The 26,165-nt window shown below is 37.1% G+C and overlaps 1 protein-coding gene across 5 annotated transcripts in view; it reads right to left on the reverse strand.

Annotated features, from left to right (window-relative positions):
- Positions 1–26,165, reverse strand: part of BBS9 (Bardet-Biedl syndrome 9) — a 489,686-nt gene that overhangs the window by 193,991 nt on the left and 269,530 nt on the right. For 3 of the 5 annotated variants that reach the window (XM_054495852.2, XM_054495851.2, XM_054495850.2), the window contains 2 exons: positions 25,201–25,373; positions 20,911–21,063 (listed from right to left, as the gene is read on the reverse strand). In XM_054495852.2, the coding sequence (XP_054351827.1) occupies positions 20,911–21,063; positions 25,201–25,373 (326 nt within the window). Of the gene's footprint in view, positions 1–19,921; positions 20,166–20,910; positions 21,064–25,200; positions 25,374–26,165 lie in introns of those variants that run through there. The other 2 variants (XM_054495853.2, XM_054495854.2) reach the window with 2 other exon arrangements.

The raw sequence follows: 26,165 nt of genomic DNA on the forward strand, positions 1-26,165 counted from the left end.
TTAATCTGCATCAAGGGAACCTTGGTCTCCAGGATCTCTTGTCTTAACCCAGATATTCCTTCTATTGATTCTAGGTCTTTAGACAACAACTTAACTCTTTCAACCAATTGCCAATTAGAAAATCCTTGAATTCACCTATGACCTGGAAGCCCTGCCCCCACCCCTTCAAGTTGTCCCACCTTTCCAGACCAAACCAACATCTTACATGTATTGGTTGATGTCCATGTCTCTTAAATTGTATAATTCCAAGCTGTAGCCCGACCACCTTAGGCACATGTTCTTAGGACCTCTTGAGACTGTGCCCCAGGCCACTGGTCGCTCACACTTAGCTCAGAATAAATCTCTTCAAATATTCTACAGTTTGATTCTTTTTGTCAACAGGCAGATCTTCTCAAATACTTTTGCCTTGAATCACAAAAGTGGGATAAAAGATGGAGGGAAATGGTCCCATGAAAATCTATCACTTCCACAGAAAAAACATCTCCAAGAATATGGCTTCTGGCTTATCATTCTAATTGGGAATCAACTGAAAAAGAATATTAAGTGATGGGCTAGAAGCCAGTCCTAGATGAGATGGGGTGGAGGAAAGTGGGGAAATCAATATTTGGGTGAGGGCCTAATTCTCTGAAATTTAATATCCTGCTATAAGAGATTTGGAAACCATATAAAATGGAAGTTGAAAACAAAAATACAGGTTGCCCATCTGGGAGCATGGTAAAGTTGGATAGGTATTGATCTTACTGCATGACATTCTATCAATGATTCTCAGGGAGTGGGACAAATATATTTAAATCCACTTAAGGTCGAATGTTCAAAGTACATTTCTTTTAATTACATTAAATCACTTTTTCCTGCTGCTAGATTGTGCCAGGATATACAGCCGGGCCTCATAAAAGTATCTTTTTAGGAAGTACAGCACCTTAATTTATCCTTAGTTATATTTGGTACTTTCAAGCAACACTCTGAGCACTATTAGCTCTCTGTATATTAATATACAGAGAAACATATCAGGGTTGATATAACTGCTCAGTTGTTCATAGATAATGCTTATAAAAACAGTACACCTTTTTCTTTTGCTGAGAAAGATTACAAAATAATCTCTCTAGGAAACTGGCTTTGTTTTCCTCTACTTAAAGAGAGAGAGAAAATGACGGTAAGGGAATAAGGGAAGGAAGGTGGACAGGAGGATTGTCAGGGTTATAAGGGTTGTAATAATCGCTAATTTACAATTCAAACCATTCAGAACTCCTATACAAAAAACTAATACAAGAAGAATAATTGTACCAGATGGGATTAAACAGGAAGATAGATAACAGAAATGAAAGAAATCCTCATACAATTACAGATAATTGGAGGCCACTTATGTATTTTTCTGTCATCACTGACACAAAAAGATAGGATTTTCATTTCCGCATAATGAGCCCATTAATAGTTTTATTGTAATATTAGAAACATCTTGTTTCTGAGTATATCTCAAAGGACTATTATTTTTGTAAAGATCAAACAAAAAATAGAATGAAATTTTAGCAGAAGAGGGTACACACTGATTACTTCTGGCTCAGAATAGTTTATTTCAGAAAAGTGATCAAATTTCTGAATCTGATAAACTTACCAAGACAAAATCCTAATATTAAATTTACAATACAGCCAGTTGTTCAAGCTAACACCAGCAAGCAGAAAATTCAAATGCTGATTGAAGAACATGAAGATAAAAAGCATGCATTCAATTTATAAAAAGTGAACACGCCCCAGGGAAGTAAATCATACCAGATGGTTATTAAAAGGAGAATGTTTTCGTACGATAATAGGTCTGTTCTCCCCTTGAAGTATGTACAACCCCCATTAATGTCAATTAGCATTACATACCTAAATCCAAGGAATCATAACTCCAATGTTATAATAATACTTTGCACTTACATATCTTTTCTGAAACTAATTCAGTTACACAAAGCCCTATAACTTACATCATTATCATTACAGTCTACCTAACAACTGCTGACTGGGCAACAACCTCACCCCAGATTAGGGGCTGGCACTAGATGATCCCTAAGGTCCCACTGATTTCTGAAATTCTGAATTGATGAAAATTTAAGATTCCAAGTCCCTTTTCATAACCATTATGCAGGTACAATAAACAATTATTGAGAATTTTACTGGAAGATAAGCACCACACAAGATGCTACACAGACAAGTTCTATCTACAGGGTCCACAGATTAAAGTGAAGAAGATGAAGCTCAGAGAGATGACGTGATATGCCCAAAGTTAAAGCACCAGAAAGAACTGGGACTAGGACTCAAGTCTGTTGACATAAAATTTGATGACACTGTTTTAAACAATATTTGAATGTATAGTTTTTATGAGCTAATGTTTCTGGTGATTCTCTAACCACCTAAGAGTGCTTCACAACTGCCTGCTATTCACATCCAGTGAGTGAAAATCACTGGCTCAGTGATAGTCTATTCATGAATAAGAATTTAAAAAGACTAAAGGAAAGAAAAAAAAAATCAAGAAAGAAGACATCACAAGAAACAATATAAAATGAGGAACTGACAATTCTCTATGCCTGGTACGACACTACCTAATAGATAGCCACATATAGCTAATTCACACTTGAAATGTGCTGCACATATAAAATAAACCAGATTTTTGAAGACCTACTATGAAATAAAAAATATCTCATTAATAATTTTAATTTTACTACATGTTGAAATGATATATTGAATATATAGAGTTAAATAAAATACATTGTTGGGCTGAGCATGGTGGCTCACGCCTGTAATCTCAGCACTTTGGGAGGCCAAGGCGGGTGGGTCACGTGAGTTTGTGACCTGCCTGGCCAACATGGTGAAAGCCCGTCTCTACTAAAGATACAAAGATTAGCCAGGTTTGGTGGCGCATGCCTGTAGTCCCAGCAGTGAGCCAAGATAATGCCACTGTACTCTAGCCTGCGTGATGGAGCGAGACTGTCTCAAAAAATTAATTAATTAATTTAATTTAATACATGGTTAAAATTACTTTAACTTGTTTCACTTTACTCTTTTAATCTTCTAGGAAATTAAAAATAATATATGTGGCTCACATTTGTGACTTGAACAAATTTCTGTCAGACAGTGTTGGCTAGACTCTATACCCACACACAGATATTGAATACATCAGGGACATACTTATAACAAACACTCTTTGGAAATTACTCTGACCCGGATGAAGAAAAATTTACAAAATTTTGAAAGAGCTTTGTATATTGCTCTTCTTTGGCTGAGAAACTAGCAAGGGTCAGACAGAGCAAGAGAACATCCACCTTTACATTCACTCAAGCATACCATTCAGTTATCTAACTGCTCTCTTTTTATTTTTATTTTTTTATTTTATTAATATACTTTAAGTTTTAGGGTACATGTGCACAATGTGCAGGTTAGTTACATATGTATACATGTGCCATGCTGGTGCGCTGCACCCATTAACTCGTCATTTAGCATTAGGTATATCTCCTAATGCTATCCCTCCCCCCTCCCCCCACCCCGCAACAGTCCCCGAAGTGTGATGTTCCCCTTCCTGTGTCCATGTGTTCTCTTGTTCAATTCCCACCTATGAGTGAGAACATGCGGTGTTTAGTTTTTTGTCCTTGCGATAGTTTACTGAGAATGATTTCCAGTTTCACCCATGTCCCTACAAAGGACATGAACTCATCATTTTTTATGACTGCATAGTATTCCATGGTGTATATGTGCCACATTTTCTTAATCCAGTCTATCATTGTTGGACATTTGGGTTGGTTCCAAGTCTTTGCTATTGAGAATAGTGCCACAATAAACATACATATGCATGTGTCTTTATAGCAGCATGATTTATAGTCCTTTGGGTATATACCCAGTAATGGGATGGCTGGGTCAAATGGAATTTCTAGTTCTAGATCCCTGAGGAATCGCCACACTGACTTCCACAAGGGTTGAACCAGTTTATAGTCTCACCAACAGTGTAAAAGTGTTCCTATTTCTCTACATCCTCTCCAGCACTTGTTGTTTCCTGACTTTTTAATGATTGCCATTCTAACTGGTGTGAAATGGTATCTCATTGTGGTTTTGATTTGCATTTCTCTGATGGCCAGTGATGGTGAGCATTTTTTCATGTGTCTTTTGGCTGCATAAATGTCTTCTTTTGAGAAGTGTCTGTTCATGCCCTTCGTCCACTTTTTGATGGGGTTGTTTGTTTTTTTCTTGTAAATTTGTTTGAGTTCATTGTAGATTCTGGATATTAGCCGTTTGTCAGATGAGTAGGTTGTGAAAATTTTCTCCCCTTTTGTAGGTTGCCTGTTCACTCTGATGGTAGTTTCTTTGGCTGTGCAGAAGCTCTTTAGTTTAATTAGATCCCATTTGTCAATTTTGGCTTTTGTTGCCATTGCTTTTGGTGTTTTAGACATGAAGTCCTGGCCCATGCCTATGTCCTGAATGGTAATGCCTAGGTTTTCTTCTAGGGTTTTTATGGTTTTAGGTCTAACGTTTAACTAACTCATATATGGAATAATTCAAAACTCTAAATATTCTGAGACCAGAGAAACAAGTTCATAGGGTATAGACAGGAAAGAGAAAATAGCTCACTCAGAAATACCAATGAAGAACAGGGGTTCCATGACTACAACCCAGTTTTCAAAAAGTTGTTATCTGTGGTATTATATCTGGTAAAATACACATAACATAAAATGCACATTTCAAGTGTGAATTAGCTATATGTGGCTATCTATTAGATAGTGCTGTACCAGGCATACAGAATTGTCAGCTCCTCATTTTCAAGTGTATGATTCAGTATATTAATGCATTCACATTGTTTTGAAAAAGCTATTTTTGTGCTCATCAATTTTTTTAATTTTTATTTTTTTCCTTCAACTATTATTTTAAGTTCAAGGGTACATGTGCAGGATGTGCAGGTTTGTTACATAGGTAAACATGTGCCACAGAGGTTTGTTGCACAGATCAATCCATCACCTAGATATTAATCCCAGCACCCATTAGCTATTCCTCCTGATGCTCTCCCGCCCCTGACTCCACTCCCACAGGCCCCAGTGTGTGTAGTTTCCCCTCACAATGTGTCCATGTGTTCTCATCATTCAGCTCCCACTTATAAGTGAGAACATGGAGTGTTTGGTTTTCTGTTTCTGCATTAGTTTGCTGAGGATAATGGCTTCCAGCTCCACCCATGATCCTGCAAAGGACATTATCTCGTTCCTTTTTACAGCTGCATAGTATTCCATGGTGCATATGTACCACATTTTCTTTATCTACTCTACCACTGATGGGCATTTGGGTTGATTCCATGTTTTTGCTATTGTGAATTGTGCTGCAATGAACATACGCATACATGTATTTTTATAATTGAAGATTTATATTCTTTTAAGTATATACTCAGTAATGAGATTGCTGGGTCAAATGGTATTTCTGCCTCTAGGTCTTTGAGAAATCACCACACTGTCTTCCACAAGGTTGAACTAAACTACACTCCCACCAACAGTATAAAAGTGTTCCTTTTTCTCTTCAACCTCACCCGTATCTGTTGTTTTCTGATGTTTTAATTATACCCATTCTGACTGGTGTGTGAGATGTAGTTTTGATCTGCATTTCTCTAATGATCAGTGATGTTGAGCTTTTTCAGATGTTTTTTGGCCACATGTATGTCTTCTTTTGAAAAGTGTCTGTTCATGTCCTTTGCCCACTTTCTAATGGGGTTGTTTTTTTCTTGTAAATTTGTTTAAGTTCCTTGTAGACTCTAGATATTAGACCTTTGTCAGATGGAGAGACTGCAAATATTTTCTCCCATTCTGTAGGTTGTCTGTTCACTCTGATGATAGTCTTGATCCATCTTGAGTTAGTTTTGGTAGTTGGTGTAAGGAAGAGGTCCAGTTTCAATTTTTGCATATGGCTAGCTAGCTATCCCAGCACCATTTATTAAATAGGGAATTCTTTCCCACTGATTGTTTTTGTCAGGTTTGTCAAAGATCAGATGGTTGTAGGTGTGCGGTCTTATTTCTGAGTTCTCTATTCTGTTACATTGGTCTATGTGTGTGTTCTTGTACCAGTACCATGCTGTTTTGGTTATTGTAGTCTTGCAGGATAGTTTGAAGTCAGGTGGGGTGATGCCTCCAGCTTTGTTCTTTTTGCTTAGAATTGTCTTGGCTATTCAGGCTCTTTTTTGGTTCAACATGAATTTTAAAATAGTTTTTCTAATTCTGTGAAGAATGTCAATGGTAGTTTAATGGGAATAGCATTAATCTATAAATTACCTTGGGCAATATGGCCATTTGCACAATACTGATTCTTCCCATCCATGCACTCATCAAATTATAATATTTTTTAAAATTGCATAAAAATGTAAAGTCATCTAAAATAAACATACACCATTTTCAATTTTTTGTACATGTATCTATTATAGACACATCTATTTCATTATTTGTAACTTCCTATATACTATTTCATAATCTGCTTTTTTCAGTTATATAAAATGTTTTATATCATTCCTGTTTTGAAAATAATGAAATGCAATAATGATATGAAATGATATCATGTCAAATAGTAGCACTGTGATAAAACTAATCACTTTCCAACTAGAAAGCTGGTTACAATTTCCGGCAAAGATAATTAATAATATAAATGAACATCTTGATGAAGGTATTTTTTTTCTTTGTGAACTATTTCCTTGCCTAAATATTCAAGAGTAAACTTACAGGGTAAAAATGTACAAATTCCATTTTTTTACTGACATCTCAGTTTTTTTGTTTTGTATTGTTTTGTTTTTACTTACCACCCCTGTTCATCCACAAACTTATGATTGCAAATTTCTGTGTCCTCCTCCTTTCTCACCTATTTACTCTACCACCTTCTGAGAAAGAATTTCCTTTTAGCTCTTAAGTGGTTATATGAAAAACAAGCCCAGCAACATCACCACATCCATGAAAGCTCCTTCTTAGTCTCTCAGCATATTATTTTTACTTGTCCGTGACAATGAGGAAAGTGGGCTTCTGAATGGTTTCATTATATATTCCTCTGTGTTATCAGCCAAAATCATGCTCATTTAAAAACCCTTGGACCAAAAAGCTCTTAGACTTCTGCGTGACTTAAAATGATTTTTATATATCAATACTATACAAATAAACAGAGTGGAAGGAAGTTTTAAGTACAGAAAAAGTAACAAATAGCAAACTCCAAACCACAGGATCTCTATTTAAAATTATGCCTAATACAGCCTCTGTTTTGTAGAAGAGAAAAATCAGCCAACTGCCTCTCTAGAACATTAATGACTACCAGTCATTACATCACACATATGTCATCTGACACCAACTTTTAGATCAGTAAACATTTTCCCTCTGCTACAACAGAGGGTTAGTGTTGAAGTGAGGAGAAAAACCTTAGCACATATAATAGCATCAAAACATAAGCCAAGTCATAGGGTAAGTCTAATTTCTTCCATTTCAATTTACTCAACCAGTCTTGCTTTGACTAACAAATTTATGTGAAAATTTTATAATAAAATAGAGAATTTATTTGGCAAAGCTTTTCTGCCAATAAGCATCAGCATTTGAAGGCAAAGAAGCTAAACTTAGGTATAAGTGAAATCAACAAAGTCACACACCCAAAAAAAAGTCCTCTGATACTTCAGTTTCAGATATAATTTCAGATTTGAGGGAACTCTCCAAAAGATTTTGTTACCTTTCTAACAGGTGTGTGTACAATGGCTATTAGATGATCATGAATATACATATATGTAGCATGAACATGTACAAACAGTTTGCACACATTTCCTTTTTCTTTACCCTGACCATAATTTTGCTAAAGAAAATCTAGGCTGTCTATGTCTCACCTGACAATGATTAAAGTAAAATTGCCACATGATATTCTAAAGCCTGGACTTTGGAATACAATGCTTAATATCTATGTAACATTGAGCAAGTTTCTTACTCTACTCAGTCTCAGGTTCTTCCTCTATAAACAATAATGCCACCCTCACATGATAATTCTAAGTATTAAATGAATAAATAAAATTTACTTCGAACTCAGCAGACACCCAATAAATAAGAATTTCCTTTCTTTTCTCCTACTTTATTTCTTAGGTCCTCCAAAAATACATTCAGTTGATTGAGAAGGCAGTATTCCAATTTTACGAATGAGGAAATTTAGGTTTCTAACTACTGAAAGGAAGACATTCTCAACACGGTTACATTCTTTCAACATTATACCTCCAAAGCTAGAAGTAAAGATGAAAATTCTTTCAAAAAGGATGATATTTTTCCCAAAATTTTCTTTATTTATTCATTTTTATTTTATTTTATTATTATTATTATTATTATTATTATTATACTTTAGGTTTTATGGTACATGTGCGCAATGTGCAGGTAAGTTACATATGTATACGTGTGCCATAATTTTCTTAGTTTTAATTTGTATTTTAAGTTCAGGGGTACATGTGCAGGTTTGTTACATAGGTAAACTTGTGTCACGGGGGTTTATTGTACAGATTATTTCACCACCCACATACTGGGCCTAGTACCCATTAGTTACTTTTCCTGATCCTCTCCCTCCTCCTACCCTCCACCTTCCAGTAGGCCCCAGTGTGTGTTGTTCCTCTCTATGTCTTCATGTGTTCCCACCATTTAGCTCCCACTTTTAAGTGAGAATATGTAGTATTTGGTTTTCTGTTCCTGTGTTAGTTTGCTAGCGATAATGGCCTCCAGCTCCATCCATGTCCCTGGAAAGGACATAATCTTGTTCTTTTTTATGGGTGTATAAATACAACATAATTACTGAAACTGTGGTGGGCAACTGAAAAATATTTATTCACTAGAGGCCAAATCCTTCCTCTGTAAGAATCATGCTCTGCTTTTCCCAGATTGATAATCCCCGGTCCCCTCTCCTTGCTTCAACCTTAGGTTGGCCTCAGTAAGGGTGCTTGTTGTATGCTCCTAGTGGAGTATGATGCAGTAGTAGACACTATGTAGGCAAGGCATGCTAGCAAAAATAAGATGGGAATGTGGCTTTGAGGGTTCCTATACAGGATACAGGAAATAACCTGCATTTGAAAATAGGGAGGGAAGTGGTTGGCTTTTGCATCAAAACTCAAAACTATTAATGACGCATCTTGAAGCCAGTGACCCACCTGTTAGAAATATAATATGAGGCTGCCACCCACAATAGGCCAAGAGAGGGCTGACTGCAGGATGATGGTCCTAAATGAGATAACCCTTCATGGTTGGTTGCCTCATTGCCAATTAACCAATATGTTTGTCCCAAAAAGAAGCACTTGAGCTATCCAGAAGAGCTACGACTGATGTCCATTGCATCCCCTTTTCTTCATCTCTGGAAAGGCCTACATGTGATTTGGGGGTAGGGGTAATAAGGCTGTTCTCTATTTGAACTTTGCTCTGTATCTGAACTCCCAGGTGTCTTGTTCTACTCATCAGAAAGTTGTTATTATCCTAACAGGGCCAGGACCAGCTACGTTATTTGAAGTGCCCAGAGCAAAATAAAAATACAGGGCCCCTTGTTCTAAAAGTATTAAGAAATCCAATATGGCTACTACAGAGCATTAAATCAAAAACAGGGCTCTGTGTGACTGTGCAGGTGACACGCCCATGAAGCCAGTCCTGGACAAAGCTAAGGTGAAGACCTATTTAAAAAACTGGATAATAGATTCCATCCTTCAAAGAAGTGACCATAACTAAGTACATGGGCAAATATTCAGACAGTTTTATTCGCCTAAAAACAACACTGATGCTCTGTTTGCATTATTTTTTATTTATTTCTTTATTTTTTATTTGTTTGTTTGTTCGTTTTGAGACAGGGTCTCGCACTGTTGCCCAGGCTAGAATACAAAGGCACAGTCATGGCTCATTGTAGCCTCAACCTCCTGGGCTAAAGCAATCCTCCCACCTCAGCCTTCTGAGTAGCTGAGACCACAGGTGAGCACCACCTCTATCAGCTAATTTTCAAGTTTTATGTAGAGACAGGGTCTCTTCATGTTGCTCATAGGGATCTCGAACTCCTGGGCTCAAGGGATCTTTCTGCCTTAGCCTCCCAAAGTGCCAGGATTGCAGGCATGAGTCACCATACCCAGCCTGCTCTGTTTGCTTTAAACGACTCTTGACAAACCTAATTAATTTTCAGACAAATTATCTTCAGAGTCCACAGACCACAACTGCTTATGAGTGAATAAGATTTTTTAATGACAACAAAAATTTAAGTTTAAATGTCAAAAGTATAGAAGAAAAGACATCTCTAAGTATAGAAAAACTAAATTGAAGGGTTAGAAAAGTTTCAAAAAGAACTGTTCATTTAAAATAGTTTGCTAATTTAATGTATGTTGAAAGAAGGAGGGTAGATTATAAAAAAGTACACAACTCTCCACTCCTTCAACAAAGAGGCAAAGTCTATATCCCCACCTCTTTGATCTGAATTGACCAAAGCCAATGGAACACTAGAAACATGACACAAACAGACGCTTGAAAAGTGCTTGCGCATTGGGACATATAGTCACCATGTGAACAAGCCCAGCTTAGCCTGCTGGGCCATGAGAGACAAGTGGCCCAATTATTTCAGCTAACTGCAAGCCATCTGCCAAATACATGAGCAAATACGTCCTAGCTATCCAGTCCCGAGCTGAGCCACCAGCTGACCAGAGACACATGAGTGAGCCCAATCAAGATCTGCCAAGCATGACCCAGATCAACAGAACTACCAAGCTAAACCAGAGACTCATGAACAATAAATAATGAATTATTGTTGTTTTAAGCCACTAAGGTTTGGGATGGTTTGCCATACAGTAAAACTGTTAAATGATTCAGGTAGTATTTTAGCTCAGTAGAAGAATGGAATATGCGATAAGCAGGGGCTGAGACAATAAGCTCACCAGGGAGCAGGGAGATTAGATTCTCACTAAATTGCACAATAAATTCCAGATGGAGTGAAAAAAGTACATTTAAAGAATCATAGCATAGAAATGTTAGAATAATTTATAAATTGATATTCATATACTCTTGGCATACATAAGGAAGGACTTCCTAGGCAGAGAAACCTAAAGGAAAAAGATGCATAGATTTTACTACGCAAATGTTTTTTAAACCTCATGTGTCAAAAATACATTACAAATAAAAAATAACAGGCAAATGACAAATTGGTAAAACTATTTTATGTATGAGAGATTACATACGTAAATACGTACCAAGTATTTTCACGCGTGATAAAAGTAGGATCAAAGATTATCCCTCAATATACACAAAATGGTAAGAAAAAGATGAACATGATAGAATATTAAACAAAATGTGTACATATGTAAGTCATAAAAAAGAAATACAAATGGCCAATTAACATGTGAAAAATATGCAGCATATCTGGTAAGCAACGAAAGAGGTAAGAAGTAAAACAACAATCAAATTACTGTTTCAGTTAAAAATTGTAAAGATGAAAATAAGTAATAATACATAGGAAAGCGGGCATTTTCATATACTATTGGTTGAGCTACAATCTGGTACAACATATCTGTAAGGTAGTGTGTATGTATGGGTATGCTGGTGTATGTGTGCATGTGTATATGTGTGTCTCATAGAGAACATTTTGCTGAAAAATTGAAAGATCCCATCACAAGAGGAAAAAAAACTCCAAACAGGTAGCAGATCTAATTTTAAAGCGGTACATTAGGAAAACACTTTAAAAATCTACTAAAGTCATGCAATGGAGTTATGCCACAGGGACAGGAATGGGCTTTAGTATGGCTTGTTATTTCATGAGCTTGCCTAATCCATCAAGTAAATCATGCTCCCTACCTAGGCAAAGCCTAAAGATAAGAAAAACACTAAACAGAAGGTATGTGATAACAAGGTATGTGGTATGCTTGTTCGATCCCAGGAGAGTTGTCGAAAAAGGATTTTTCTCAATGTTAGACCCAACATTAAAACTATTATTAAGATTTGTCCTTTAATAAACTGTGATTGGCCACAGGAGCCAAGATGACCGAATAGGAACAGCTCTGGTCTACAGCTCCCAGCGTGAGCAAAGCAGAAGACGGGTGATTTCTGCATTTCCATCTGAGGTACCGTGTTCATCTCACTAGGGAGTGCCAGACAGTGGGCGCAGGTCAGTGGGTGAGCGCACCATGCGCCAGCCGAAGAAGGGTGAGGCATTGCCTCACTCAGGAAGCGCAAGGGGACAGGGAGTTCCCTTTCCAGGGGTGACAGACGGCACCTGGAAAATCGGGCCACTCCCACCCAAATACTGTGCTTTTCCGACGGGCTTAGGAAACGGTGCACCAGGAGATTATAGCCTGCACCTGGCTCAGAGGATCCTACGCCCACAGAGTCTCGCTGATTGCTAGCACAGCAGTCTGAGATCAAACAGCAAGGTGGCAGTTAGGCTGGGGGAGGGGCGCCCGCCATTCCCAGGCTCGCTTAGGTAAACAAAGCAGCCAGGAAGCTCCAACTGGGTGGAGCCCACCACAGCTCAAGGAGGCCTGCCTGCCTCTGTAGGCTCCACCTCTCGGGGCAGGGCACAAACAAACAAAAAGACAGCAGTAACCTCTGCAGACTTAAATGTCCCTGTCTGACAGCTTTGAGGAGAGCAGTGGTTCTCCCAGCACGCAGCTGGAGATCTGAGAACGGGCAGACTGCCTCCTCAAGTGGGGCCCTGACCCCTGACCCCCGAGCAGCCTAACTGGGAGGCACCCCCCAGCAGGGGCAGACTGACACCTCACACGGCCGGCCAGGTACTCCAACAGACCTGCAGCTGAGGGTCCTGTCTGTTAGAAGGAAAACTAACAGAAAGGACATCCACACCAAAAACCCATCTGTACATCACCATCATCAAAGACCAAAAGTAGATAAAACCACAAAGATGGGGAAAAAACAGAGCAGAAAAACTGGAAACTCTAAAAAGCAGAGCACCTCTCCTCCTCCAAAGGAACGCAGTTCCTCACCAGGAACGGAATAAAGCTGGACGGACAATGACTTTGACGAGCTGAGAGAAGAAGGCTCCAGACGATCAAATTACTCCGAGCTATGGGAGGATATTCAAACCAAAGGCAAAGAAGTTGAAAACTTTGAAAAAAATTTAGAAGAATGTATAACTAGAATAACCAATACAGAGAAGTGCTTAAAGGAGCTGATGGAGCTGAAAACCAAGGCTTGAGAACTACGTGAAGAATGCAGAAGCCTCAGGAGCCAATGCGATCAAATGGAAGAAAGGGTATCAGCCATGGAAGATGAAATGAATGAAATGAAGCGAGAAGGGAAGTTTAGAGAAAAAAGAATAAAAAGAAACGAGCAAAGCCTCCAAGAAATATGGGACTATGTGAAAAGACCAAATCTACGTCTGATTGGTGTACCTGAAAGTGACGGGGAGAATGGAACCAAGTTGGAAAACACTCTGCAGGATATTATCCAGGAGAACTTCCCCAATCTAGCAAGGCAGGCCAACATTCAGATTCAGGAAATACAGAGAACGCCAAAAAGATACTCCTCGAGAAGATAAACTCCAAGACACATAATTGTCAGATTCACCAAAGTTGAAATGAAGGAAAAAATGTTAAGGGCAGCCAGAGAGAAAGGTCGGGTTACCCTCAAAGGGAAGCCCATCAGACTAACAGAGGATCTCTCGGCAGAAACTCTACAAACCAGAAGAGAGTGGTGGCCAATATTCAACATTCTTAAAGAAAAGAATTTTCAACCCAGAATTTCATATCCAGCCAAACTAAGCTTCATAAGTGAAGGAGAAATAAAATACTTTACAGACAAGCAAATGCTGAGAGATTTTGTCACCACCAGGCCTGCCCTAAAAGAGCTCCCGAAGGAAGCGCTAAACATGGAAAGGCACAACCGGTACCAGCCACTGCAAAATCATGCCAAAATGTAAAGACCATCGAGGCTAGGAAGAGACTGCATCAACTAACGAGCAAAATAACCAGCTAACATCATAATGCCAGGATCAAATTCACACATAACAATACTAACTTTAAATGTAAATGGACTAAATGCTCCAATTAAAAGACACACACTGGCAAATTGGATAAAGAGTCAAGACCCATCAGTGTGCTGTATTCAGGAAACCCATCTCACATGCAGAGACACACATAGGCTCAAAAGAAAAGGATGGAGGAAGATCTACCAAGCAAATGGAAAACAAAAAAGCCAGGAGTTGCAATCCTAGTCTCTGATAAAACAGACTTTAAACCAACAAAGATCAAAAGAGACAAAGAAGGCCATTACATAATGGTAAAGGGATCAATTCCACAAGAAGAGCTAACTATCCTAAATATATATGCACCCAATACAGGAGCACCCAGATTCATAAAGCAAGTCCTGAGTGACCTACAAAGAGACTCGGACTCCCACACAATAATAATGGGAGACTTTAACACCCCACTGTCAACATTAGACAGATCAACGAGACAGAAAGTCAACAAGGATACCCAGGAATTGAACTCAGCTCTGCACCAAGCGGACCTAATAGACATCTACAGAACTCTCCACCCCAAATCAACAGAATATACATTTTTTTCAGCACCACACCACACCTATTCCAAAATTGACCACATACTTGGAAATAAAGCTCTCCTCAGTAAATGTAAAAGAACAGAAATTATAACAAACTATCTCTCAGATCACAGTGCAATCAAGCTAGAACTCAGGATTAAGAATCTCACTCAAAACCGCTCAACTACATGGAAACTGAACAACCTGCTCCTGAATGACTACTGGGTACATAACGAAATGAAGGCAGAAATAAAGATGTTCTTTGAAACCAATGAGAACCAAGACGCAACATACCAGAATCTCTGGGATGCATTCAAAGCAGTGTGTAGAGGGAAATTTATAGCACTAAATGCCCACAAGAGAAAGCAGGAAACATCCAAAATTGACACCCTAACATCACAATAAAAAGAACTAGAAAAGCAAGAGCAAACACATTCAAAAGCTAACAGAAGGCAAGAAATAACTAAAATCAGAGCAGAACTGAAGGAAACAGAGACACAAAAAACCCTTCAAAAAATTAATGAATCCAGCAGCTGGTTTGTTGAAAGGATCAACAAAATTTATAGACTGCTAGCAAGATTAATAAAGAAGAAAAGAGAGAAGAATCAAATAGATGCAACAAAAAATGACAAAGGGGATATCACCACCGATCCCACAGAAATACAAACTACCATCAGAGAATACTACAAACACCTCTATGCAAATAAACTAGAAAATCTAGAAGAAATGGATAAATTCCTCAACACATACACCATCCCAAGACTAAACTAGGAAGTAGTTGAATCTCTGAATAGACCAATAACAGGATCTGAAATTGTGGCAATAATCAATAGCTTACCAACCAAAAAAAGTCCAGGACCAGATGGATTCACAGCCGAATTCTACCAGAGGTACAAGGAGGAACTGGTACCATTCCTTCTGAAACTATTCCAATAAATAGAAAAAGAGGGAATCCTCCCTAACTCATTTGATGAGGCCAGCATCATCCTGATACCAAAGCCAGGCAGAGACACAACCAAAAAAGATAATTTTAGACCGATATCCTTGATGAACATTGATGCAAAAATCCTCAATAAATACTGGCAAACCGAATCCAGCAGCACATCAAAAAGCTTATCCACCATGATCAAGTGGGCTTCATCCCTGGGATGCAAGGCTGGTTCAATATACGCAAATCAATAAATGTAATCCAGCATATCAACAGAACCAAAGACAAAAACCACATGATTATCTCAATAGATGCAGAAAAGGCCTTTGACAAAATTCAACAATGCTTCATGCTAAAAACTCTCCATAAATTAGGTATTGATGGGATGTATCTCAAAATAATAAGAGCTATCTATGACAAACCCACAGCCAATATCATACTGAATGGGCAAAAACTGGAAGCATTCCCTTTGAAAACTGGCACAAGACAGGGATGCCCTCTCTCACCACTTCTATTCAACATAGTGTTGGAAGTTCTGGCCAGGGCAATTAGGCAGGAGAAGGAAATCAAGGGTATTCAATTAGGAAAAGAGGAAGTCAAATTGTCCCTGTTTGCAGATGACATGATTGTATATCTAGAAAACCCCATCGTCTCAGCCCAAAATCTCCTTAAGCTGATAAGCAACTTCAGCAAAGTCTCAGGATATGAAATCAATGTACAAAAATCACAAGCATTCTTATACACCAATAACAGACAAACAGAGAGCCAAATCATGAGTGAACTCCCATTCACAATTGCTTCAAAGAGAATAAAATAGCTAGGAATCCAACTTACAAGGGATGTGAAGGACCTCTTCAAGGAGAACCACAAACCACTGCTCAAGGAAATAAAAGAGGATACAAACAAATGGAAGAACATTCCATGCTCATGGGTAGGAAGAATCAATATCGTGAAAATGGCCATACTGCCCAAGGTAATTTACAGATTCAATGCCATCCCCATCAAGCTACCAATGACTTTCTTCACAGAATTGGAAAGAACTACTTTAAAGTTCATATGGAACCAAAATAGAGCCCACATTGCCAAGTCAATCCTAAGCCAAAAGAACAAAGCTGGAGGCATCACACTACCTGACTTCAAACTATACTACAAGCCTACAGTAACAAAAACAGCATGGTACTGGTACCAAAACAGAGATATAGATCAATGGAACAGAACAGAGCCCTCAGAAATAATGCCACATGTCTACAACTATCTGATCTTTGACAAACCTGACAAAAACAAGCAATGGGGAAAGGATTCCCTACTTAATAAATGGTGCTGGGAAAACTGGCTAGCCATATGTAGAAAGCTGAAACTGGATCCCTTCCTTACACCTTATACAAAAATCAATTGAAGATGGATTAAAGACTTAAATGTTAGACCTAAAACCATAAAAACCCTAGAATGAAACCTAGGCATTACCATTGAGGACATGGGCATGGGCAAGGATTTCATGTCTAAAACACCAAAAGCAATGGCAACAAAAGCCAAAATTGACAAATGGAATCTAATTAAACTAAAGAGCTTCTGCACAGCAAAAGAAACTACCATCAGAGTCAACAGGCAACCTACAAAATGGGAGAAAATTTTCGCAACCTACCCATCTGACAAAGGGCTAATATCCAGAATCTACAATGAACTCAAACAAATTTACAAGAAAAAAACAAACAACCCCATCAAAAAGTGGGTGAAGGATATGAACAGACACTTCTCAAAAGAAGACATTTATGCAGCCAAAAAACACATGAAAAAATGCTCACCATCACTGGCCATCAGAGAAATGCAAATCAAAACCACAATGAGATACCATCTCACACCAGTTAGAATGGCAATCATTAAAAAGTCAGGAAACAACAGGTGCTGGAGAGGATGTGGAGAAATAGGAACACTTTTACACTGTTGGCGGGACTGTAAACTAGTTCAACCCTTGTGGAAGTCAGTGTGGCGATTCCTCAGGGATCTAGAACTAGAAATTCCATTCGACCCAGCCATCCCATTACTGGGTATATACCCAAAGGACTATAAATCATGCTGCTATAAAGACACATGCACATGTATGTTTATTGCAGCATTATTCACAATAGCAAGGACTTGGAACCAACCCAAATGTCCAACAATGATAGACTGGATTAAGAAAATGTGGCACATATACACCATGGAATACTATGCAGCCATAAAAAATGATGAGTTCATGTCCTTTGTAGGGACATGGATGAAATTGGAAATCATCATTCTCAGTAAACTATGGCAAGAACAAAAAACCAAACACCGCATATTCTCACTCATAGGTGGGAATTGAACAATGAGAACACATGGACACAGGAAGGGGAACATCACACTGCAGGGACTGTTGTGGGGTGGGGGGAGGGGGGAGGGATAGCATTGGGAGATATACCTAATGCTAGATGACGAGTTAGTGGGTGCAGCACACCAGCATGGCACATGTATACATATGTAACTAACCTGCACATTGCACACATGTACCATAAAACCTAAAGTATAATAATAATATTAAAAAATTAAAAATTAAAAAAAGATGAAAAAATAAAAAAATGAAAAAAATAAACTGTGATTGTCCATACTACAGACTGTCCATATCATAAACTATTATGTAACCATTACAAATAGAGAAGTACATCTATGCACTAATATGCAAAGTGTTCCAGTACATACTTTAGAAGAAAAAGAAAAAAGAGAGCTAGATTAATACATATAACATGATACTCTTCATGGAGTTTTTCTTTAGCCTGGTGAACCAATATTTCATTTCTATGTGCCAAAAAAAAAGGTATGGAAAGAAATAAAAACAGTAAGAATGATTACATTTCTGAACAGATGATAAGGAACCAAGATGGGAAATTTAGCATTATGTATAATGTTATAATTTTCTTTGGGAAATTATATTCATGTGTTAAGTATGTCATTAAAAAATTGACTAAACGGAATTAAAATAGACTTTATTATGCTCAAGAAACTTTTCGAACAATCAACACCTCACCCTAATTTATTACAAATATATATATATAATAAAATTGAATGGCAAGGTACATAAAAATTAAGTCAAAATCCTTATAGTACTCATATTTTTCCTTCAAATGCTTATTCATTCTTTTCATTAATCTAAAAGGAATGGGACTTACCAATAATACATTCAAGTGAAAAGCCATGGTTTTGATCATCTTGTCTGTAATATTACAAATCATGGAAAACCTCAACCCTGAGTCTAAACAGAAAAAAAAAACCTCTGCACTTTCAATCTATAAAAGACGAAGTCTTACTATATAGAAAATCTGGAAAGCATTAAATCAAGTATCCTCTTCAAGTTCCTTTAAATGCCCTTCCACCATTGTGTCTACAAAAAGATACAGCATCATTAAAGACAAGGTTGACCACACCTTCAGCCTCAAGTATGGCAGGCACGGATGGCAGTAGACCCCAGAATGAGAAAGAAAAGTGAACAAAGAAATGGGAAAAAAGAAAAGGAAAAGAAGGAAGGAAATAGAAAACAAAACAAAAAGAGTACTAAAGAGGAAAAGAGGTGTGGAACAGACAGGGCACTGGTGCCTACTGACTGAAGAATCATATAATTACCCCAGCACACAGACACAAAATTGGCAGTCTATATTTGTGGAACAAATTTTGTAAATTCCATACATTATGGAATATAATCTTTGTAACAAAAGAGTAGCCATCCCGTTTTATGGAACAAAACAGAAGTTCTGGGAGGGTAAGGGAATTGCCAAAAACCACACAGCTAATAAGCAACAACACTGCGGTGTTTGAATTCCAAGCCCAGTGTTCTTTCCAATATTCCACTGCTACCATAGACTGTCCTTTAAATTGCTGCTAATTTTCAAATAACCATGAATTTTTTTTTTTTTTTTTTTTTTTTTTAGATGGAGTCTTGCTCTGTCACCCAGGCTGGAGTGCAATGGCGCGATCTCGGCTCACTGCAACCTCCACCTCCCGGGTTCAACCGATTCCCCTGCCTCAGCCTCCCGAGTAGCTGGGATTATGGGTGCCTGCCACCATGCCCGACTAATTGTTTGAATTTTTAGTAGAGACAGGGTTTCACTGTATTAACCAGGATGGTCTTGATCTCCTGACCTCGTGATCCGCCCACCTCGGCCTCCCAAAGTGCTGGGATTATAGGCGTGAGCCACCACGCCCAGCCTAACCATGAAAATTTTAAGAAACAAATGTATTATGAGGAAAAACATAGTAAGCTATTCTTCTGTCCCCTAGGAAAATTAATTCTGAAAACAAAAATCTGATTTGTCCTTTCAAAATCAACAGAATGGAGTGGGGCAGGGGAGAAGGGCAGAAATGTTGTAATAAAGGACCACATGAAGGAGTCCTGTGGTGAAGCGTCTAGAATGTGGTGGCAGATGCTGAATCTACACGGGTGACAAAATTGTATACAACTTAATACACACACCCACATAAATGAGTACAAGTAAGTCAGAATAAGACCTGTGGATTTTATTAATATCAATATACTGCTTAGGATATTATACCATAGTTTTGCAAAATGTTACCATTGGAAGAAAGCAGTTAAAAGAGACATGAGATCTCTCTGCATTATTTGTTACAACTGCACAGAAATATAGAATTATCTCAATTAAAAAAGTCAATTCAAAAAATCAACAGAATATTCATACCGGCAACACTGACTTTGAAACAGGAGAGTAACACTGTGAAGAAATATAGGAATACACAACATAGTCATTCAAAGTCTTCATTATAATCATTCAAAGACATTATAGCAGAACTGGTAGAGGGCTTATCATGATTTTTTAAAATTATTTTAAAATTTAAAAAATAATTTTTAAGTGAGAGATGTTTTGAATACTTTTTGGAGAGACAGTGCCTTAACAGTGACAGCCAGATCACCCAGCCATGCAAATGATAAACTATGGATGGAAGGTGATCAAGAAGAAGAAAAAACATATTTTGAACTAGAACTTTTTGAACTATGCTGCTTAAGAATTCCATCTCAAAATATCAACTGACATAATACTAGAAGTATGAGCCAGTTGCTTGGTAAAACAATTGGAGAATTATGGTAATAATTATGGAATGCCCCAAGAATTGTCTCATAATACTAATCATAATAGCTACTATTTATCAAGCACATATTATGTGCCTGGCATTGTTCTTGTTGCTTTACATAAAAGATTAAAAATCCTCATAACAACTCTGGGAGGTAATATGTGGAAACTGAGGGCGCTCATGTAATTTACCCAAAGTCATACAATTAGAAAGCAGTAGAGTTTGACTTTGAACCTGGGTTTTTCTGACTCTAAAGCTTGTGCACTGTTCACTGTTCCTTAAAGCATTGGAAATGAGTACCTTATCTTGGATATTCTGCTACATGACTCTAGGGTGACAAAAAAAGTATAGCCAGTAATAGAAAACTGTTACTGATATTATACTGACCTGCTTGTAGGTTCCATCTAACAAGGTGTCCAGGTGTTGAAGAGGTGCAGGAGTTTTATCTTTGAATCTTGCTAATAGCCGGCGTTGAATGGCCCGAAATTGTACAGCTCTCTGAGATAAGAGTTCTTCTAATTTTTCACCATTTATCCGTAGCTGCAATGAATAATTTCTTAAACTGAGATTAAATGGACACAAAAAACATCTTTAAAGAAAAAATACACACAATGATAATAAAAGTAAAAGAGTAATGAAGAAATTTAAATGTATTATAGAGTTAAGGGAATTAAAACAATGTGGTATTTGGTACATGAATCACTAATTCACAGATAATACAGTGGAACAGATCAAATGGAAAATTTGTAAAAGTTAACCAGTATCACTGGAGGAAAAACAGATCATTTAATAAGTGTTTTTCAATAAGTGGTTACATGGGAAAAAATAGAAATCTTTCCTCATTCTTTATAGCAAAATCAATGCACAGATTAAAAGTTTAGACACAATAAAAGCACTAGAAAAATCAGAATTTTTAAAATGATCTTGGTATAGGAAAGGCCTTTATTAGTGTAAGTCAAAAGCTAAAAGCCACACCCACACAAAAACACACAAACACACCCCTGATAAATTACTAAAAAAAAAAACAAAAACATTTAATTCCACATGATTTTAAAAAATTATAAAGAAAATAGGACAAATAGCCAACTGCAAAAAATAACAGCAATAACTACAGAGACAAACTCATGCCCATATCTAGAAAACATCTACAAATCAATGAGAAAAAGGCCACAACCCAACAGAAATCAGTAGGAAATCAGCAACACTCCAATAGAAAAATGGGCAAAGTTTTACATAAAAGTTAATACAAATACCTCTTAAACATATGCCTTTGATCTAACAATCCCACTTCTAGAAATGTATCCTAGAGATATGCTTGCCAAAAGTAATGTATATATCAGGATACCCATTACAAAATTGTTTGATCTATTGTTATCATAGTAAGACATTATTAATAATCAAAATTCCCATCGATAGGGGAACTGGTTAAAGAAGGAAGACTATTCTGCAAGACTACTATGTGCTGATATGCAATGCTGTGAAAATACGATAAATGAAACAAAGCAAAACAATACAAAATAGTATGTATAATGTGCTACCATTATTTTTTATTTAAAAAAAAGAAACCTATATATTAACATAGTTGTGACTGCATAGGATATTTCTAGAAAGATACACAAGAAACTGCACACCAAACACTGCCTCCAAAGAAGAGATTGAGTGGCTGGGGAATTAGAATCCTAAAAGACTCTCTTCACTGTAACCCATCTCATTTAAATTAATATTGTTAAAATAAAGCAGCTGGGCACAGTGGCTCACGCCTGTAATCCCAGCACTTTGGGAGGCCGAGGTGGGCGGATCACGAGGTCAGGAGATGGAGACCATCCTGGCTAACACGGTGAAACCCCGTCTCTACTAAAAAAAAAATACAAAAAATTAGCTGGGCATGGTGGCGGGTGCCTGTAGGCCCAGCTACTTGGGAGGCTGAGGCAGGAGAATGGCGTGAACCCAGGAGGCCGAGCTTGCAGTGAGCCGAGATCGTGCCACTGCACTCCAGCCTGGGCGACAGAGCGAGACCCCGTCTCAAATAAATAAATAAATAAATAAATAATAAAGGAAAGCTAGTCAAAGTCACAGGGTAAAAGGGACACTTCATAAGATTAGGTCATGTGAATCACTAGCTCAACTTTACAAAACAGTAATAAACTAGCTGAAATAAACATCATATTCAAAATGCTCAGAAGTCAAACATATCGTAGTCTACATTTCTAGTAACAAACCAAATTCCTTACCCTTTCAGTGCATGCATTCTACAATTACATATGAAATAAAAGTAACTTGAAATTTTAACTTTTTTTAAGTGTATTCATGTATTTTGTCTTTATTTACCCTTCAATTTTGAGAGACATTTTCTTTTTTTTTTCTTTTTTTTTTAATATACTTTAAGTTCTAGGGTACATGTGCACAACATGCAGGTTTGTTACATATGTATACATGTGCCATGTTGGTGTGCTGCACCCATTAACTCGTCATTTACATTAGGTATATCTCCTAATGCTATCCCTCCTCCCTCCCCCCACCCCACAACAGGCCCCGGTGTGTGATGTTCCCCTTCCTGTGTCCAAGTGTTCTCTATAGAAGCACTCAGTAGCTAACTAAATCAAAGAATATTCCCTTGAGCAAAAAAATATGAAAAATTAAGTAATAAAAATATTTTTAAATAAAGTTTTTAAAAGAACATTAACCTAATTATCAATAATTCATTCTTCTAATTGTATAATTTACTGCTATAATAATTTATTTCCTGTAATAAAAAATTTTTAAATAAAGTTTTTAAAAGGACATTAACCTAATTATCAATAATTCATTCTTTTAATTGTATAATTTACTGCTATAATAATTTATTTCCTAAATTCTTGATACACCAAAAAATTAAAAAGATATTCTCAATATTCAGACAATCAACCAGGTTATCATTCCTTTGAACGTGTAACCAAGCAGCAGTGATTGAAATGTTTTCACATGTCAGAATTTCAATGCTTAACAAATATTTATTGATCCCAGAGCCAAACCCTGGTCCAGGCACTAGAAATTAAAGCAATGAGTAATACAGACAAAAATTTCTGCCTTCACGAAGTTTACACTCCAAGACACACTTGGATTCCAAAACCCAACTGTATTCAAAGTTTAAAATCTTACTAATGGCTGAAAGCAGAGAAAGGAGACACAGAACAAAGGAAGCATAACCATGCCCCCCTTACTTTATGTGTGTAACAAATGAAAGTGCCTGTCATTCACCATATTCTCTAAGTCCCTCCTCAGAAAAGACATACCCCTGATGTAGAAGCTCCAGGGAGTTACTTACTAGCCAGAAAGTATAAAGGGAAAATTATATGTCAAACTTATGAGTCAATAGTATCTAGTATTCTCTATTTCAAATATTACAAATATATATTGGTATAGTCTTTCCGTGGACCCTTTCACAAATCACTACACTTAAGTTTCCAACAGTGAAGCAAGAATTTCTTAAAATATATCCCAAAGAATTGCAAAGATTCTCATTCCATACGATACCTAAACATACTTTTACAGACTATGTCAATTCTGGTGCTACAATTTGACCAAAGGCATGCATTCCTAGAAAATACTGTCATCACAGATCCTCATCATAGATGAGGAATTATGACATAATTATTCATAATTCGATTGTATGCACCTGAAATTTTCTTTTTATGTTCACACTACATTAAAGAAGTCTTCATAGCTGAAAGTCAACGCTCTTAGAATGTTCAATGGTTGACTGAAAAATTATATGACTGGTAATTCTCTCTCTCTCTCACACACACACATACACACACACACACATGCACACACACTCATAAACTGAAATGTAGTCCCAAGAACCAATGCTTACTTGGATAATGTTCAAAATTCTCTCAAAATTCCCCTTTTGTATTGTCTGTAGAGTCTGTTTATAGACTATGTAAGTGGAGCCTGATGACTTGAATACACGGGACTTTTAAAAAAACTATGACTGTCACTGTCAAATCCACTCACAAAACAAATATTTGGCTAGTCCCAATCATCAAATCAATCTTCAAACGATGAAGACATGTCACCATTGAGATACTCAAGAGAATCTAACACAGGCTCTGAAGGCACTTCCAAAGAAGAAATGCAAAATATTCAGAGCAACAAAGTTACTGTTAGATCTCATTTATTCATATATGTAATCATTCAGCATTTACTAAGCACCCACTGTGCCAGATACTGGGGAATATTTTAAGTGTTAACCCTCATTCAGATGCAGAAGTTCTGGTATGCTTGTTAAAAAAAGAAAAAGAAAAATCACTTTACTTTATAATCACACCTCATTTATGGCCTGCTAGAATTAGTTAGCCAAATGGCCTCCGATAAGCTCAAATAGTTTTAACACTGGGTTATTGGGGTCAAGGGTTAAGTCTCCATGTGGGAGAATTAAATCAGCTCTGTTCCAGGGCCAGACGACATGGTTAGCTCCAGGCAGCCACTCTGTAAATGTCTCTAATTGATCGCAAACTGGGCAAGTGGGCAGGAATGGATTCACGAAATCCACCATCCACATAAGAAAAACAACTAGAAGCACATAGCCTAACAGCATGCATACAGAATTCTTCTATAGCATCTATTTCTCTTTCATATATTTAAGGATTATAGATGATAAGGATTATAGATGATGTGGGTTATGATCATACACACCTCAAAATGATGATCAATCAACTCAAAGTATTCTTGAAGGGGTACAGATCCAGAAAAAGAACATGCAAAATCTTTGACTCCCTGTTTTTCAAAATATTCTTGAAGGCGAAGAATAAGCTCATTGGTTATGAGCCAAAGATCTTCAAATTGTTCACTCTGAATGCGATATCGTTCTGAGAGAAAATAATTAAGGGAAAATGCTTAGTAACACAGAATTACTAGATAAAGCTACACGAACTATCACTAACCCTGACTTTAAAAGTTCAAAGATTTCATTTTTGTAACAAAGATATGATTACACTGGCTTTATAAAAATACTTTCACTGTTTCATTGCTCCGTGCATCAACCACTTAACACTTTCAAATCTAATTCCAAAGGTAGGTGGTCACAGTGGCAAAGTGTAAAGTATGGTCCTTTTTGTTATATATCTTATAATAGGCTTCAGTACAATAAAAACACCTAAATTTGGGTCCTTTAAAAAGGTCTGTATTTAAAAAGAAAAGAGCCATTGCAAGAATACAATTTGTTATCAATAGTATCATTTCAAAATACTGAAGTAAAATTTATTCTATATAAAATTCAATATCCTGGATACTGTAATCAGCATAATTCACTGTGATCACGATCAAAGTTTTCTATTTTTCTAATAGTTATTTAATTTGAAGACAGATTTTGCAGTCAGACCCTTTTCTAAATATAAATCTTGTTTCCCTTTATTCCCTGAGACCTCAGCTCCACTACTCCAAGATGACCAATTTCTGGCTATTCTCCATCCTGAAAATGACGACAACAATGGTGACAATGATGATGAGAGGTGGTAATAACACCTATGATAAGAACAGCTATTATTTGTTGGGCACAAACTGTGTACCAAGAACTGTGATTACAATAGCCCCTTTTTTATACAAAGGAAAATAAAGCACAGAGAGTTTCAGAGACTTGCCAAAGATCAAAAGCAATTAAA

This window comes from Pongo pygmaeus, chromosome 6, assembly GCF_028885625.2.
Source record: "Pongo pygmaeus isolate AG05252 chromosome 6, NHGRI_mPonPyg2-v2.0_pri, whole genome shotgun sequence".
Lineage (NCBI taxonomy): Eukaryota > Metazoa > Chordata > Mammalia > Primates > Hominidae > Pongo > Pongo pygmaeus.